Source organism: Rutilus rutilus (assembly GCF_951802725.1).
Source record: "Rutilus rutilus genome assembly, chromosome: 2".
Classification (NCBI taxonomy): Eukaryota; Metazoa; Chordata; class Actinopteri; order Cypriniformes; family Leuciscidae; genus Rutilus; species Rutilus rutilus.
The window spans coordinates 44063221-44081920 of NC_140210.1; the positions used below are offsets into that span (position 1 = coordinate 44063221).

General features: G+C 39.7%; 2 protein-coding genes across 3 annotated transcripts in view; one reads left to right on the forward strand and one right to left on the reverse strand.

Moving 5' to 3' along the window:
* tsc2 (TSC complex subunit 2) overlaps window positions 1–14031 on the forward strand; it is a 48427-nt gene extending 34396 nt beyond the window's left edge. The window contains exons 33-41 of one of the 2 annotated variants that reach the window (XM_084402772.1): window positions 551–1086; window positions 3470–3548; window positions 5460–5546; window positions 5630–5816; window positions 7066–7205; window positions 7299–7377; window positions 7463–7554; window positions 9187–9285; window positions 9374–14031. In XM_084402772.1, coding sequence (XP_084258898.1) covers window positions 551–1086; window positions 3470–3548; window positions 5460–5546; window positions 5630–5816; window positions 7066–7205; window positions 7299–7377; window positions 7463–7554; window positions 9187–9285; window positions 9374–9544 — 1470 coding nt within the window. In that variant the 3' untranslated portion in view covers window positions 9545–14031. The remainder of the gene's footprint in view (window positions 1–550; window positions 1087–3469; window positions 3549–5459; window positions 5547–5629; window positions 5817–7065; window positions 7206–7298; window positions 7378–7462; window positions 7555–9186; window positions 9286–9373) is intronic. The other variant, XM_084402773.1, reaches the window with a different exon arrangement.
* Window positions 11539–18700, reverse strand: part of pkd1a (polycystic kidney disease 1a) — a 93048-nt gene continuing 85886 nt past the window's right edge. Inside the window, exons 46-48 of the mRNA XM_084402771.1 lie at window positions 18266–18400; window positions 15876–16196; window positions 11539–15261 (exon numbers count right to left, since the gene is read on the reverse strand). Of these exons, the coding sequence (XP_084258897.1) occupies window positions 14095–15261; window positions 15876–16196; window positions 18266–18400 (1623 nt within the window). The 3' untranslated portion in view covers window positions 11539–14094. The remainder of the gene's footprint in view (window positions 15262–15875; window positions 16197–18265; window positions 18401–18700) is intronic.

Consider the following 18700-nt stretch of genomic DNA (forward strand, 5'->3'; position numbering starts at 1 on the left):
TCCTTTATTATTATTAAATGATCATTAGTTTATTATTTTATTGTTGTTATTTTTTAATAAATACAATAATAATCACCATCATTTAGACATTAAATCATTATCAGACTACAATAATAAAAAATAATTTTCACTATTTTATTTACATTATTAATATTATCAATATTCATATAATTATATATTTTAATAATCACAACATTAGTTATATATATATATATATATATTATATATTATACAGTTTTATGTAATTTATAGTGACATAATATTTTTTCCATTAAAATATACACATATGACAGAGAGGGAGTTAATAGTTAAATTTAATATTATTGTTATGTAAGTGTAAATAATGCATATAAATTTCAATAGAATATATAAGTACTATGAATAATTGGTAATAGTAATATTAAGAATAACATTTATTAAATAGATATTTATTTTCAGCTAATATAGTCAAGTGTCACTGGTTGTAATAGACTAATATATCAGCCAGGAATTTAACTTTATTGACATTTACAAACCAAAGACTGATTGGTGTCATTTCTGTCATCTCAAGTCCTCCTCGACGTCTAGTCAGGAGGATAAGTCGACGCTGGAGGAGGTGAGTGAGGGCGGGATCCCGATCGACCAGCCCGCGCTGAGCCCCGGACCACATGACCCTGACCTCACCTTCTCCCCCACACCCCTGAAGCAGTCCAGCTCGTCGCCGGAGCTGCAGACTCTCCCCGAGGCGATGAGTAAAGCCCAGAGCGCCACGGGTGGAGATGTGCTGTGCTCCAGGATCCAGACGGCCCCGGCCCCGACCCCGGGCCCGGAGAGAGAGGCCCCGGGGGAGAGCGCTGGGTCCGCCGGCCCGTCCAGCACCAGCACCAGTACCAGTGTCTCTGTCTCTTCATCGTCCACGTCCCGGATGAGGCTGGAGTTCCCCACGGCCCAGCCGGGACCCCAGTCTCCCACCGGACACAGACCCCGCGGACACACCATTTCAGTGTCCGCACCCTCGTCCCGCAGGGAGAGGAAGATGGACCGGGACTCGTACCACAACCGAGGAGGGCCATCCAATGCAGAGAAGAGCTCAGGACTCAGTCCCAGGTAAACTGATATCGTTAAATGAATCGTATCTTAAATGTATTAGGGATTTATGATTGATCTATCAATACCATATCTATATCAGTTATATATACTGTGTGTGTGTGTGTGTGTGTGTATATATATATATATATAATATATATAATATATATACACACACACACACACACACACACACACACACAGTATATATAACTGATATAGATATGGTATTGTTCATCAAAGAATCCTGGAAATTTTTTTTATCTCAGTTTCCACAAAAATATGAAGCAGCACAACTGTTTTCAACACTGATAATAATAATAAATGTTTCTTGAGCATCAAATCATCATATTTGAGTGATTTCTGAAGGATCATGTGACACTGAAGACTGGAGTAATGATGCTGAAAATTCAGCTTTGATCACTGGAATAAATTACATTTTAACATGTACGGTATTCACATAGAAACCTGTCATTTGAAATTGTACTCGTATTTCACAATATTACAGTTTTTACTGTATTTTTGATCACATAAATGCAGCCTTGATGAGCAGAAGAAGAAAAATTACACCACCTCTCTTTTTTGTAATTTTCTTTTGGGTTGTCTCATTTTTAGCAGATGTTTTACGTTTAAGATGTGCATTATAAACACTTGCACTGAATGCAGGGACAGTTTGTCTCCTGCACAATGGTGTGTTGAATTCTCTTTAAAAAAAAACTACCCCGCAATTTAAACCTATCAATAATCCATGACAGCGAACATCAAGTCCGTGGCTTAGTTGTGTAATGGATGGATAAGTGTCGTCTACGTTACGCCGTGATTACGTTCAGCAAACGTTAACGCACCTGTAATGTCTTTTGAACGGCATCCGTTTGATCTCACCTCGCAGAGTGCTTCAATTTCCAGGAAAAGCAAAGCATCATATGGAGAGTAATGATATGGCTGGGAAGCTTCATTCTTTCTCATTACTGTCATCATCCGTCATCCCGTTGACATTAAATCATCCTGCCTTCTTCGCTCGCTTGAGAAGTGAGGCGCTTTTTGAGTTGAGCGCTTTCAAATTGTTGCCTTTTAGAATTAGAATTACTTGAAATTACTACCATCCATCTTTGTGGCGTTCAGTGCTGCCAGAGTCGGCGATCGATAGGCTTGCTGTCTTATATATATGGATGGATAGATGGATGGATGGATGGATGGATGGATGGATGGATGGATGGATAGATAGATAAATGGATAGGATAGATAGATAGATGGATGGATGGATGGATGGATGGATGGATGGATGGATAGATGATGGATAGATGGATGGATGAATGGATGAATGGATGGATGAATAGATAGATGATGGATAGATAGATGATAGGATGGATGGATGGATGGATGATGGATGAATAGATGAATGAATAGATAGATGATGGATAGATGATGGATGGATGGATGATGGATGAATAGATGAATGAATGAATGAATAGATAGATGATGGATAGATAGATGATAGGATTGATGGATGGATGGATGGATGGATGGATGATGGATAGATAAATGGATAGGATGGATGGATGGATGGATGGATAAATGGATAGGATGGATGGATGGATAAATGGATGGATAAATGGATAGGATGGATGGATGGATGGATGGATGAATGAATGGATAGATGATGGATAGATAGATGATAGGATTGATGGATGGATGGATGGATGGATGGATGATGGATAGATAAATGGATAGGATGGATGGATGGATGGATAAATGGATAGGATGGATGGATGGATGAATGAATGGATAGATGATGGATAGATAAATGGATAAATGGATAGGATAGATAGATAGATAGATAGATAGATAGATAGATAGATAGATAGATAGATAGATAGATAGATGAAAAGATAGAGAAAAAAATAAAATGATAAATCAAACATCACTGGTTCTTGTATCTCTATCTCGGTCTCTCTCTCCATAAAACATGTATAACATATATAAAACTATATTTGTATATATAGTGACATATATGAATATTTTGAACAGATGGCTAGTAATAATTAGTTTTGAGGTGTGTTCAGTGCTTCTGCTGTTATTAGGTCTCACATCCTGACCATGTCTCTCTATATTATTAGCAGTGAAGCATGTTTCCCCTTTGATACTGTCAAGGCCAGGTTTATTTGAAGTCTCGGGTTTTAAAGTGTCTCTGAGCCGTGTTTAATGTTCTCCTGAGGTGTGGAGAGTGTTTCAGGACACTTGTCCTGCTCTCTGGAGCTTCTTCACCTTTAGCTTCGATCTGTTTCGCGTGTGATGAGGTGAGGAGTGTGTAGGCAGAGGAGAGGTGTGGAGTTCAGTGTTTAGCGCTCGTGTTGGAGTGGAGGATCAGTAGATCTGACCTTGATCCTCTTCTTTCTGTCTGCAGTTTTGTCTTCCTGCAGCTCTATCACTCTCCCTTCTTCGGCAACGAGTCCAACAAACCCCTCCTGCTGCCCAAAACTCAGGTCAGGTGATGCTCTCTCTCCTACATCTTTTACAATTGGAGGAATCTCATGAAAACATCAATGTCATATTTCAGCGCAAATCAAAAGAGAGAAATAAGATATTATTTATATATCATAGAAATTACAAAAAAGTACCCCCCCCCCAAAAAATCTATCTATCTATCTATCTATCTATCTATCTATCTATCTATCTATCTATCTATCTATCTATCTATCTATCTATCTATCTATCTATCTATCTATCTATCTATCTATCTATCTATCTATCTGTCTATCTGTCTGTCTGTCTGTCTGTCTGTCGTTCGTTTTGTAGTTCATTCTATCTGTCTGCCATTCATTCATTCATTCAGTCTGTCTGTCTGTCTGTCTGTCTGTCTTTTGTTTGTTCTCTGTCGTTCATTTTCTGTCTGTCGTTTGTTCACTCATTCATTCTGTCTGTCTGTCGTTCGTTTTGTCTGTCATTTGTTCGTTGTCTGTCATTCTATCTGTCTGCCATTCATTCATTCTGTCTCTGTCTTTCGTTTGTTCTGTCATTCATTTTCTGTCTGCCGTTTGTTCATTGTCTGTCGTTTGTTCACTCATTCATTCATTCATTCCGTCTGTCGTTCGTTCTGTGTCTGTCATTCGTTCGTTGTCTGTCGTTCTATCTGTCTGCCATTCATTCATTCTGTCTGTCTGTTTTTTGTTTGTTCTCTCTGTCGTTCATTTTCTGTCTGCCGTTTGTTCATTGTCTGTCGTTTTTTCACTCATTCATTCTGTCTGTCTGTCGTTCGTTCGTTTGTTCGGTCAGTCGTTCGTTTGTTCGTTCATTCATTCCGTCTGTCGTTCGTTCGTTCTGTCTGTCATTCGTTCGTTCTGTCTGTCTGTCGTTCGTTCGTTCTTTCTCTCTGTTGTTCTGTCGTTTGTTCGTTCTGTCTGTCTGTCTGTCATTCGTTCGTTCTGTCTCTCTGTCGTTCGTTCGTTCTGTCTCTGTCGTTTGTTCGTTCTGTCTCTGTCGCTCTGTCGTTTGTTCGTTCTGTCTGTCTGTCGTTCGTTCGTTCGTTCTGTCTGTCTCTCTGTCGTTCGTTCGTTCGTTCTGTCTGTCTGTCGTTCGTTCGTTCTTTCTCTCTGTTGTTCTGTCGTTTGTTCGTTCTGTCTGTCTGTCTGTCATTCGTTCGTTCTGTCTCTCTGTCGTTCGTTCGTTCGTTCTGTCTCTGTCGTTTGTTCGTTCTGTCTCTGTCGCTCTGTCGTTTGTTCGTTCTGTCTGTCTGTCGTTCGTTCGTTCGTTCTGTCTGTCTCTCTGTCGTTCGTTCGTTCGTTCTGTCTGTCTGTCGTTCGTTCGTTCTTTCTCTCTGTTGTTCTGTCGTTTGTTCGTTCTGTCTGTCTGTCTGTCATTCGTTCGTTCTGTCTCTCTGTCGTTCGTTCGTTCGTTCTGTCTCTGTCGTTTGTTCGTTCTGTCTCTGTCGCTCTGTCGTTTGTTCGTTCTGTCTGTCTGTCGTTCGTTCGTTCGTTCTGTCTGTCTCTCTGTCGTTCGTTCGTTCTGTCTGTCTGTCGTTCATTCGTTCGTTCTGTCTGTCCGTCGTTCGTTCTGTCACTCGTTCTGTCTGTCTGTCCGTCGTTCGTTCGTTCATTCTGTCTGTCTGTCATTTGTTCTGTCTGTCTGTCTCTCTGTCGTTCGTTCATTCTGTCGTTGTCGTTCTCTGTCTAAAATTTTCTTGAGTTTTTAAAGGGAAAATAAAATTAATTATCATGAAAATAATAAAATAACACATTTTCCATAAAAATAATACTTCTCCTAAATCTATTTTCTATGTGGTGAAATATGAGCCGTTTCTCTGAGATCGACCCAAACACTTTTCATTGGCCTCTTGTTTTCATTGACTTGATTGCTGCCGAGCTTCATATTAATCTAGTGTGGTCTGGCGTTCACAGCTGATAGATCGTGCCGTTAAAGTGTTGGATCAGATGCCTCCGTACGACACGCACAAGATCGGTGTGGTGTTTGTGGGAGCCGGCCAGGTACACTCATCTTTCTCTTTCCAATTTGCTGTTTGAGATTGGTTTTTAGGAAGTCTTTATGATTTATGGTTGTTTATTATCAGGCAAATAACGAGGTGTCAATACTGTCCAACGAGTACGGGTCGAACCGGTACGCACAGTTCCTCACGGGCCTGGGGAAACTGATCCACCTGAAGGACTGCGACCCGGACCAGATCTTCCTGGGCGGACTGGACCAGTACGGGGACGACGGCGAGTTCACCTACTGCTGGCATGATGACATTATGCAGGGTGAGAGAGTGCGTTACAGTCACACCATCATCATCACGTCATTTATTATCAGTAGTAGTACTAGTAGTAATAAGAAATAAAAAATAAAGAATTATCATCATTACTTTTTTTTTGTAAATGAACTATTTTATTGCTATATATTATATTGTATAATAAAATCATTTACTCATAAAAATAATTAGAAGAAGAGTTATTATTAATTCTAATTATCAATTATTTAATATTATTTCTTAGTACTAAATATAAAAATAATAGTAGTAGTAGTAGTTATACTTAATAATTCTTATTACTGGTATTACTTGCTGTTAAGTTATTATTAATACGTTATATTATAATAATAATTTACTAATAATAATAATTTTCTTAATAATAATAATACACTTACATTCATAGAATTATTTTATTCATTCTAATTAATAATTATTTATTTTTCTTTCTCACTACTACTACTATTTGCTGTTATTAAGATATAATAATATTATTAATAATAATTAGTCATATAATAATAATAATAATAATAATAATAATAGTAATAATAATAATTATTATTATTATTACTCTATTTATAATTTTATATTATTTCTTATTACTAAAATAATAATAATAGTAATTATAATTAATCATAATAATTTCTAAGGTCTCTAATTTATATAATTTTATATATTATATGATAACTATAATAATATATAATTGTATTATTATTATTATTATTATTATTAATAATTATAATTACTACTGCTATTATTATTATTATTATTATTATTATTATTATTAGAAAGACCTTAGAAATGAAGTATAGCAAACCTTTCAAGATCTTAAGGTTGGGGAATATATTTTTAGTCAGTATTTCTTCACTCACTGTTGAATTTGAGCAACAATTATAATAGAATAATAGTAATAATAATAATACAAATTATTATTAGTAGTATTATTGTTAATCATTCTAATAATTATTATTTTAATAAATATTATTTCTTACTAATTCTACTATTACTGTAATTATTATCTACTATTAATAACTATTTATTATTATTATTATTATTATTAGAGAGGTCCTTGAAAAACCCCAACAGTCAGAAAACAGGCAAACCTTTCCCGATCTCAAGTATGATGAATAGACTTCAGATCCACTTGAGTCGGTGTTGAACTGAGTGTTTGTGTGTGTGTGATCCATTACTGTGTGTTGAGCTGATTATCTGAGGCGTTCATAAAGAGAGTCTGACTAATGCCGTCGTTTCCTTCCCTTCAGCCATTTTCCACATAGCCACTCTCATGCCGAACCGAGAGAGCGACAAGGGCTGCTGCAACAAGAAACGCCACATCGGCAACGACTTTGTGGTGGTGGTTTACAACGACTCCGGGGAGGAGTACAAACTGGGCACCATCAAGGTGTGTGAGGGAGTCCCTTTACGTTTCATTCCTGTCTTTGCCACGTTCTTTCCACCTGAACCGTTTTTAAAATATGTGCGTTGATGTTGACAGGGCCAGTTCAACTTTGTGGAGGTGCTCATAAAGCCACTGGACTACGAGAGCAACCTGGTCACGCTGCAGTGTCGGAAAGGTTGAAATAACCCGCTTTCATTCAGATATATTTGTATTGTAGTGAAGCAGAAGCCTGACCCCTGTGACCCCTTGTTCTCTCTCAGATCTGGAGGGTTTGGTGGACACCAGTGTGGCAAAGATCGTTTCTGACCGCAACCTTCCCCTGCTCGTGAGACAGATGGCGCTGCACGCCAATGTGAGACTTGAGAATGTTTTTCCTCTCTTTTCCTTGTGTTTCACGAGTCTTTTACATTTCCAAAAGAGTGGCACTTTTCTGTGTGTTTGTGCTCAACTGTGCTGATATTGCTCTATGTAAACATACATGGATGTTTTTGACCTGCGCCGTTGTGTTTTTCCACCTCAACAAAACCCCTCTGTCTGTCTGTCCGATCATTTTATGCAAATCATTCACTTTGCAGTGAGAAAACGGTTCATAGTGCTTAAGCAAAAACCTCCTCTATCATGTTTCTTTCACTCAAGTATATTTATCCAGACTTTCACTTCGGTATAATTTTCCAGTACATTTTACACCCATGGTGGTTTCTAGGGCGTTACTATGCAAAAAACAAATCAGAAAGGTATTTAATAGGGCTGGGGATTGACACAAAATTCCATTTGTTTTTGATATTTATTAATTTGGATATCAGATACAGACAGTACATGGCAAATTTTCTAATATTTTCAAAAAATGTCAAATAATGCTGTTAAATAGGGATTCAGGTGGTACTACATTGCTATAATAATGAGGTTTAATATGAACTAATTTGTATACAAACTAACTTTATAATTACGTAATTATGTTTCTACTCCAATTCGCTTTAAAAAAATATATATAAACATGGTGGCTGTCATAAAAACTTGATGCATTTATTCAAACATACATTAAATACTGAAGAACAGTATAAAATTCTTGGGATTTAAAGGGATAGTACACCCAAAAATGAAAATGTTGTCATCATTGACTCACCCTCATGTTGTTCCAAACCTGTACGAGTTTCTGTCGTCATTTGAACACAAAAGAAGATATTTGAAAGAATATTGGTAACCAAATTTTTTTTTTATCTTTAAAATATCTTCTTTTGTGTTCAAATGAAGACAGAAACTGGTTGAGTAAATGATGACAAAATTGTTGTTTTTGGGTAAACTATCCCTTTAAGATTTGATTAAAATTGAGAAATCGATCTTTTTTTACCCAGCCCTAATATTTAATGCGTTTAGCTGTTTTTGTCAGGTGCGAATTGTCATAATTTCAGGTATAATTTATGCGTGCAGCTCAAATGATGCAGAGCGAGTGCAGTAATGATGTTTTCCTTAATGAAAACCACTATAAAGAGCGTATCCGTAAGCTGGAAAACCGTTTGCCGCGCACAGCTTCTTTTTTTTTCTCCTCTTGGATAGTTGAGCTCACAACTCTTCCCACCTGCTGTGATAAGTGGAGACGGTGTTGTGACTCACACACACCAACGCTTTCCTCCGAGACCCTACAAATCACTGCAGGAAGTCTCAGCCCACTGCTTCTGCCTCCAATTAGCACAAAATGGCCGGCAAAATCGGGTTTCACTCGGGACAAGGACTATTTTGGGGGTGGATTAATAAATTATCGTTGCCATGGTTACCATTGAACTTTAGAAGCCTTTAGTAGACAGAAGTACTTCAGTTCGGGGGAAATAATATTGAAATGTGGGCAGTGCAAAGTATATCACAATCTGGAAGGTGTTTCATGTTGACTTTAATCAGTCTTAGATACGAACGTAATTACGGTTTCCAGAATAAACAATTACATTATACCCTTTTAATGAGTCTATATCGGCCCCTTTGTCTTGGAAAGATGGCATCGCTGGTGCACCAGTCCAGGGCGAACCCATCGGACGCGTATGCTTCAAAATGGCTGGCAAGATTGAGACACATCAAGAGGATCAGGACCCGGGTTAGAGTGCTCACTATAATCTATAATTGCATATGTAATATGTATTGCATAAATAATGCATTGTGGGATCGCTTTTCTCCATCAATAGGCTCAGGAGGAAATCCAGTCCCGTCCCACTCATGGGATCTCTCTGACTCAAAGCCACGGGCCCATGCAGAATAAACCCGCCCACCAGCCCTCCGGTTCTGCTTCCAACCCGGACGCCGGCCAGAGGAAGAGGCTCGTGTCGACCGTCGACGATTTCACAGACTTTGTCTAGTGAGAGACCCATGATGTGTTTTTAACCGAGACGCTGCGTTCCCATCAGTCCAGACGAATGAACCCTTTCCTGAAGGCGGAGCGTTAAGAAGATCACATTTACAGCGTCCCATTGTGCCATCAGGAAGAGATCCGTTCAGCTGGTCTCACTCAGCGCTGTGACTGACTGACTGACTGACTGACTGTATGAATGAATTCACAAACGCTGCTCTGTCTGCTGAAAGATGGACGTAAAGACACACACTGGCATTATCGCACGCCATTTTTAGCAGTATCGCAAAATTGCGCACGCAACGCACACGGTTAACACGCTTTCCTGAAGTTTGTTTCTCGTGCTCACTCACTCAACCTCTCTTGTTTTTCTCATGTCTATGATAACCGTCCACACAGCAGTGCCAACATAACAACCTGCATGAACTACACCGCGAGCTTTACCAAGTCCACAGGACAGCTTCATAGAAAACATGGAAGCACTTTACAATAACGTTCTATAGTTATTACATTAGATGTCATGAACTATTCTTAAAGCATTTAATGTTAATTTGCACATGCAGTTCACTCTTCGCTCACGTAATTTCATAATACAACCTTACATGTTACAAACACTTTACTATTTAGAAATGAACACGCACATTAAGTGCTGTGTAAGGATTATTCATGCTGACTGATGTGTAGAACATTATTGTAAAGTGTTCCTGAAGACATGATGTGAATCCAGTGTGCTTGAAGATTACTGTGACCTAATTGCTGTTTGCTTGTTTTCTGTCATTTTCTTTGTGTGTGTGTGACGGTTATTTCTAATCTGAGTTTATAATAGAACAGCAGATTTGCAGAACACTAAAAACGGTAAACCACATCAGACGTGTGCGCTTCGCTAAATAAAACACTGAAATGTGCAAAAATACCTCTGCTGTTCTGAGTCTACTTTCACTCATGTTTGAAACTGTTGCTTTAGTCTGTATAGATAGCAGTGTTGGAAATATAGGTGAGTTAATCATTTTAATTTATAGCACCTTTCTAAAACTCAAGGCTGCGTTACAATCGAGCGGATATGTCAAGGAAAGATATATGAATACATTTAACAAAATTTAAAGTCAATTCATCATAAATTCTTCTTCTAAAAGAAGTTTTAGTTTCACCCTGATTCACTATGGTAAGGCTATAAGTGTTTATATTTTAGTTCTGGCGGGATGGTTTCTGCAGGAAACTGACAGAGCTCGTAATAAAACAAGAATCAACATTGGCTCGGCTTTTCAGAGATGGCAAGAACTGAGGGATTTGAAATGTTGTAAAAGCGACACAGTGTTTTTATTACGCAACAGGTGAAAGGTAAACCGATACAGATAAATTGCCATATGTAGCTCTCTAACAGAGTTCAAAGTAAAGTATTATTTATTGTGAAGGCTCATTTCATTATGGTTATCGTAAATCTGTGCTGGAATTTATTCTCGAGGAAGTAACTGTCCACTTGAGATCCTCCCAATCTAAAATGCTTTATGAGCTGAAGGATAATCATATTCATCTGCACAGTCATGCAGAGCCAAAGCACAACCAAAACCATGTTCTTCCACAAAATAGATGGGGTTTTTTTTAACTGCTTGAGGTCCAAATGGTACATAGTGTACCTTTAACTTTTACACTAAACCAAGGGTATCCAACCCTACTCTTTCAAGGCCACTATTTTGCTCCAACCCCAATTAAACATCTGAAGCAGCTAATAAAGGGTGTACTATGAACTTCCAGGCAGGTGTGTTGAGGAAAGCTGGAGCTGAACTCTGCAGGACAGTGATCCTCCAGGAGCGCGTTTGGACACCCCTGCCCTAAACAAAAGCATTGAAGATACCATTGAGTGGAGACCTTAAGCTGTGATTTCCCAGAGATCTCAAAAGTGCAATGTAATGTTTATGTTGTGGCACAAGTGAATAAAAAAGCCTTTAAAGGTATTAAGGTAAATCAATATATTGAATTGAAGCCCCACATGAACCAGAGACTCTCAGCTGTCAGACTCTTTATTTGACTTTGTCAAGTGCAAAAGCATGTAAAGCGAAGTGCTACAAAGTTACAAGTACAACAGCACAATACAACACAAAATGGCAAACCTGCAATCAACACATTACCTTCAGCATTTAATACAAAAAACGTAGGACTTTACATTATTGCATGCAAGTTGGTTTTGGCACATGTGACTGGCTTGAAATTTTTCTGACACGCACCTAAAAGTATGAAATATTTCAGCAGCAGTACTGTCCTGCAAAGAACTACTAAAAAGCCATTATATTTTAAAATGACCGCTTGTGCTGTGCGTAGTTCTATTAAAAATGTTTTATAAAGCAATGCTTTCATACTTTTGGTGTATTTTTTTTTTCCTTTGGTCAATGACAAGGTGAAATGAAATATGCAGCAAAGCATTTGTGTGAAATGAGTGTACATCCCGACGTCCATTTTGTGTAATGGAAACAACCTCTCAGTGCGGTTAAGGCAAATGAGATTTAAAAAATGCAATCAAACTCTAATACAATATTTACATCAGGGCACACCAATATGTACAGATAAACATGACCTTTCAAAACTTGATCTGGAATGGCCAGAATAAGGACGTTACTGTAGTGGACGTGACCTTTGACAGAATCAAAACTCCCTGTAGTGGATCTGTTTGAATGCTTAAGCATCACTTCATCATCCAATCACTCTCAACTATTCTAATTTCATTATATGAGACCTTAATACATGTATTGATTGAAGCCAATACAAACAAACAAACAAAAAAAATCCTGGTTTGAGTTTTTACAAAGAGGGTCCCTGAGCGTCATCACGGTAAACAACATTATTTTAGTACTTCACAAGAGACACAAAATCAACACATTATAAAAACCAATACATGAAAAAAATATTAATGGTAATTATCATCCTGATGCAGCTTGTGTATAATACTCAACGAGAATAGTTCTGGAAAGCTGTATGTGAAGAAACATTACACACTAGTTAAGTATGGCAAAGCACTAAAGCTTGACATTGAAATAAAGTGCTAAGTACAAAAGAAACTTTAAGTTAATCTCTTCTTACTTGAGTAGCAAGCTTTGGCAAAATTATACGGAGAGTAATGCTGTTGTAACTATCTCTTATGTTCGTACCAAGCTTATTTTATTATTTCTGCAAAACATTTTCCATAACACATTCAAACTAAATCACACTGATACCGTCACAATCATTCATTTTATAACATCAATACAAAGTGCTTTTTAAATTAGATTCAAAACATCATAGAAGGCAGCAACAAACACTTCCATATATAATAAGCTGATTTTTCATGAATGAACAAACTACTTACAATAATAATTCTTCATGGAACATAATTTTTACCTGCTGGAACAACAAATCCCCATACAGAGAATTCTGGGAGTTGTGCTTGAACGAGGGACATACCTTTGTCTTAATGCGTTTCCCTTCATCTACCTTTTCATGTCCTTCTATTAACATATCCCAATTTTTTATGACTCCCTTTGAATTGACCATTTCTGACACCCTTTCCCTTCTCTCAATTTTCCTTCAATTTTAATCTTCTCTTACTCGCCCTCAGGTCCATTTCATCTGAAAAACCTATGAATGGTAATGACATGCAATTATGTCGGAAGAAATATATGTGAAATCCTGAGGATTACTAGTTGTTTAGCACCCTGATGGCCTCTTCAGAAGTATGTTAGTGTGAGTGTGTAAGTGTAGGTGGGGAAATCATACAAGTCTATATATTTTCTGATATGTTTTTGCGTCTATTTTCCTATATTAAAAAGCATGAATTATGCATAAGTACCTCAAAGCTCTATATTTATGGAATGGTAGCAAATATGTACCCGGAAATCTAAGTGTGTCTTGTGTCTGTTTGTGTACGAGTCTGTCAGTGTGAGCCTTTCTGAATAAGTTGTGCCTATTCTGCATCGATGGGCAATACATTCACCCATGACCTTAACATAGCTTCCTTCAACAACAACACAAAAAAAGAACACTATTCATTAAACATAACTAAAACCACTGTATGACAAGTACCATCAAGCTTTAGCCATCCTGCATCAACAGGCGTGCTGTTGTAGTCCTTCATTGTCTCTTTCTAGAGTTTGTTTTGTTTCTGCGACAGCACAAGGTGTGCTCTTGTCGGTTTCAACTCAGTTGACCACCAGGGTCAAGAGGTTGGACTTGAGGTCACTGCGAGAGGGGAAGGAAAAGGGCAACTTGCATTGAATAAACTTCTTGAGGATTGTAGAAACCATGGTGACCTGCACCTAGCTTCCATCTTGTGACTTCTAGTAAGGTGTCACCAATTGAAAGACTTGTGGGTTGGAACTTAAGGCTATGGTCTATTATTTGGTTTAGTTTGAGAAACGTCTTGCATTTGCTCTTCATGAGGGCCTGGTTACAAAACCTGCTGTCACCAGGTCCTCATTTCCTCATGAAAGGCCGTAACCCTTGAGCTTCAACATTCCTTGAGTCCCTTAGCTTTATGACTCAATTCCTAAAATCTGCCTTAACTTGCATACTGATTGTTGGAACCTTGGAATGTCAAGGTTTGGGATGTCCTGAGATTGGTCTGTCTGTGTTGGGGTGCACCTTGTTTTTAAGAGGGGGAGGTTTGTGCTTGCGTTTGCGGGTGGGATTCGTAGTAGTGTGTGCAGGGTGCCGGAATACACTGGAGGGAAGGTTCTCGCTGTTGCTGGGAGGAACCCACTCATGGGAGCGAGGGATCGGCACTGGGGTAGTTATGGCAGAAACCGGAGCAGTTGAGGGAGCAGACGTTGGAGTGGGAATGGGGGTAGGGGTGGGGGTAGGGGCAGGGGCAGGGGCAGGTTTGTTGGCACAGCCAACAACCTCAGAGTCTCTTTGGAAGTTTGGATCAACCTTGGAGGTTCCTTTTACTTTACGAGAAGCCTTGTCAGTTTTTTGGACTCTGGGTGGACTACTGTCCTCCTCAGAAGGACTTGCTTTGAGGGGGACCTTGCGAGGGTCTTTCTCTGTCTTGCTGACATCTGCCACCACAGTACTGAGAATTTCTTGAGTCTTTTGGAGACTATCGGTCCTGTGGGGACTGGAGTCTACCTTATTGAGGCTTGTGGGAAGGCCACTGGTGATTTGTGAGAACTTGTCTGATTTCCTTGAACTTCTGTCTCTCTTGTGAAGATTTCTCTCAGACACAGGTGCACTTATTTCAGTTATCGAGGGACTTTTGCTACTCTCTGCCACTTGTGTGTTCCTGTCTGCCCCCTTGTATCTATGTCTCTTCTGTCCTGCAGACTCCAGACTTCTGTGGCGGCGTGTCCCTCTGCCCCGTCCTCTACTCTTCCTCAGCAGCCTCTCTAGACGGCACTCTGTTCGATACAATTCCTCTGTGGCATGGGTGACCCGGTCCAGCTGAAGAAGCAAAGCATCGAAAGCTGGGAGGATTCTGCGGAGCGTTGCCTCCATCTCGGCTCTCTCTTTCCAGCCTTGGCCTCCAACTATCACCCCAAGGCCTAAGGTAAGGCCTAGTCCCAGACCCGGGGCTTCAGCCAGACTGCAAGGGCTGCTGGAAGTGGGCCGCCAGGAGGCCTCAGATCCTCCATCAACACTGTCGGGAGTTGGGGGAGCCTCTGGAGTGTCCAGAGGAGGAAGACACAAGGACTTGCAGTCACTTGTTGAAGAGGAACGTGAAGGCGGGAGCTCCATACCTTCAAATCGCACCTTGTGCCGGAACTATCAGGGAAGAAAGGGATAAAGGGTCAAGATAAGTGTGTGGTGGTAATTTAAAAGGTCAAGGTCTGGGGTGAAGGATCAATCTGGAAGACTGGTGACATACTAGAAAGTCAGTAAAAAGAGTTAGTCATTATCCAAAGCAACTTACTGTACACTTTTTTTTAGGGACAATCTATTGGGAGAAACCTGGGGAAAGGTGCCCTCAAGAGCACAAAGGTAACAGTTCATGGTTCGTTCCTTGGAGGGCTTGACCAGCAACCATTTATGAGCTTTAGTCACTATGCCACACCCACAGTTAACAATGTCTTCAATACTGCTTTATCAAGACAATGTGCTTCAGGGGGAATCTCTCTGCTCTGCAAATTGCTTTGTCTTAAAAGCATCTACTAATGTACTACAAATCGACTGAAGGGATCAAGGGACTATGGGCTAAATGAGCTACTCAGGTTTGGCAAATAAACAAGTGCCTCAGGTAGAATCATCAATTTGTGATCCTATAAACCTACATAGAGTTCATAATCACATCAGATACTTCCAAGACCTAATTCCAGACATGCTACATTGGTAAAAATTTTCATCAGACAAAATCTTGGGTATTATGTAAGTACACGCACCTCTTTAGCACGGCTGAGCCCCATCCACATTTTGAGGCGTCGCAGGAACAACTCCACCATCTCATAGTCCTGTAGGTCAACGGCTGGACGGTACAGTTCCGCCCTTGCCCGACGATAGTTCCTTAGCAATGCCGAGACCAAAAGCCACAGCAAAACGAATCTGAGTAGAGTAAAGCTAATGTGGAAGATGAAACAGGAAGCAGAACATGGGGAGGAGCCACTCTCTGGTCGCCATGACAACAGTCCACGCCCACTAGAGCCAAGTAACTTCAAGAAAGTAGAGCTAACAGTTCCGTAGCCCTCCATGACAGAGTGGAAAATCTAGAAGGGAAAAAAGAAAGTGCTTGTTTTAAGATTTAGCTAAGCTTTTAGCAAACACTCTTCTGGACTAAATCCAGAAAAGAGCAGAAATTAGATTTATTGATCAGACAGACTGTTTTCAAAAGATATAAGATGTACAATGATGGTTCATAACTGGCCCATTAAGTATTCTAGGTGAGTGAGGGAGATCATTTAAAAGCCTCTTACATCTGCTTCAACATTGTGCCAACATTTGTTGCACTTATTGTATGTAAACAGCCAAGAATTTCTTGGAATTTGGATTTAATAATTCAGGAAGAAGGGAAGGGTTGTGTGTTCGGATTCATGCACAAACACATTTGCACAGACATATACAACTCAACCCACAATTCTTGAGTGGTTGTCAGGGTGTTGCTAAGCAGTTGTTTGGTCACTATTATGTGGTTGCTAAGGCATTCTAAAGTGATGGTTGCTTACTAGCCCAAAAGAGGCAACCTCCAAATCTCTATGCTATTATGGTCTCTTTTAATTGTCTCTCCCTTAAAGTATATGGAATTTTGCACCTGCTTAAAAAAGTAAAAGCACAACTCTCCTCAACAAGCTGCATGATTAGAGCACAAATAGTGTGGAACAAGTTATGCCCTTATGTTTAATACATAAGGTTTGTGTGTTTGATCAAATCTCTAGCCCCCTGTATGAGTAATAGCAATAGTGACGCTTGACTCAAACAACTAATAACAATACCCAGTCTTTGCAGCTGGTTTTACAGAAGGTCAAGGTCACTTCAGCATACCAAGTTTTACCTCCCTCGGTAGGAAATTTGTAATGTGCAATTCAGCCAGCATCAAGGTCCTCACACACTCAATTATGTACACAGTTAAAAGACATGAACCTTTAGTTAAGATAAATCCGAAAGTTCAGGGTGCTTTTATAAACTCATGTCCTTTATGAATCTAATACATGTATTTAATTATACTTGTTTCCTCTGCATTAGTAGGACATTTAGTTATGCATGCAGGTCATCAGGATAATCATGACTCAATGTGTTTTTTTTTTATATTGAAATAAAAATGAACTGGCTCATCTGTGAGCAGGACAGCAAGTCTTTGTGGTGTATCGAGAGGTACGGTTTTCAGGGTAATGTCGGCATACCTCCATGAAGGACGAACCACATCCAACAGGAGTAACTGCTATTGACGCAAGAGGAAGCTGTCTGAGACCAGGTACTAACCCGGATTGTATACAAAAAACATAAAACCACAGCTGCCCAACTCACTGCAGTATTAAATGCGCACCTCGACTCTCCCGTTTCCACCAAAACTGTTTGTTGGGAGTCAATATTTATGGTCGGGCTGCTATGGCCAAACCTTTGGTCACTCGTGCCAAGGCCAAATTTCATTGGTGCCAACAGTCAAATCTTGGGCTGTGGACAATGTGAAGCTTGTATTGTTCTTGTATGAGTCCACCATCACTGTCCTTCCCACATCTGTGGGAGTTACGATGTGGAGAAGCCCCAAAGCAGCTCAACACCCAGACTATTGCTGCCCAGAGTGAAAAACCGGATGAAGCATCAGTGATGGTTTGGGCAGCGATATCATAACATTCCCTACTGTGCTTGATGGGCACATCACTGCCAAATACTACCGAACCATTGTGGAGGACCATGTGCACCTAATGGTTCAAAAATTGTACCCTGAAGGGGATGCAGTGTATCAGCATGATAATACACACAGCAAGACTTGTGTTTGATAAACATGAAAGTGAATGGCCTTGCAGAGTCACCACATCTGAATATTTTTGAGCCACCTAGGGGTGTTTTGGAGGAGCGAGTCAGAAAACGTTTTTTTTTCTCCAGCATCACATAGTGACTAGGCCACTGTTCTGGAAGAGGAATGGCTCAAATCCCTCTGGCCTCTGACTGGTATCTGTCATTCCCAAGATGAAGTGATGCTGTATTGGCCGCAAAAGGAGGCCCTACACCATACTAATAAATTATTGTGAATTAAAATAAAATCCTAAAACCAGGTGTTTCAGTTTCATTGTTTAAATCACATTGCAGATGGTGTGCAGCGGTGTGTGCGTGTCCTAACCAGGTGTCCAGTGTGCGAGTATGCCAACAGGAACACGAGAAGAGTGACGGCAACCGTCAGCATCTCCCAGAAAGATCTCCTCAGCGTCCTCCCGAAAACCCCCCATTCTCTCATGAAGCGCAGCTGGTGCGATGCCTAGACGGAGAGAAATGAGATGTCTCACAGTAAAATGTATTTTCATACCATTACTTATTGCAGAATTAAATATTTAGTGTTGTCTGGCCTGAGAAGAGCATGAGGATGGAATTTATAACTATGCGTCTGCATAAAGTAGCATTCGTTTAGTTGACCCAAACTAACTTACAGCACATTTATTAGCAAGGCAATCTCAATGGAGTAGCCTGAAGTTAAGTGCCTTGCTCAAGGGCACAATGGTTCACTCTTCTAGTTATCAAGTCTGAACTTTACAGCTACACTAAGTAACTTTTTTTGGTC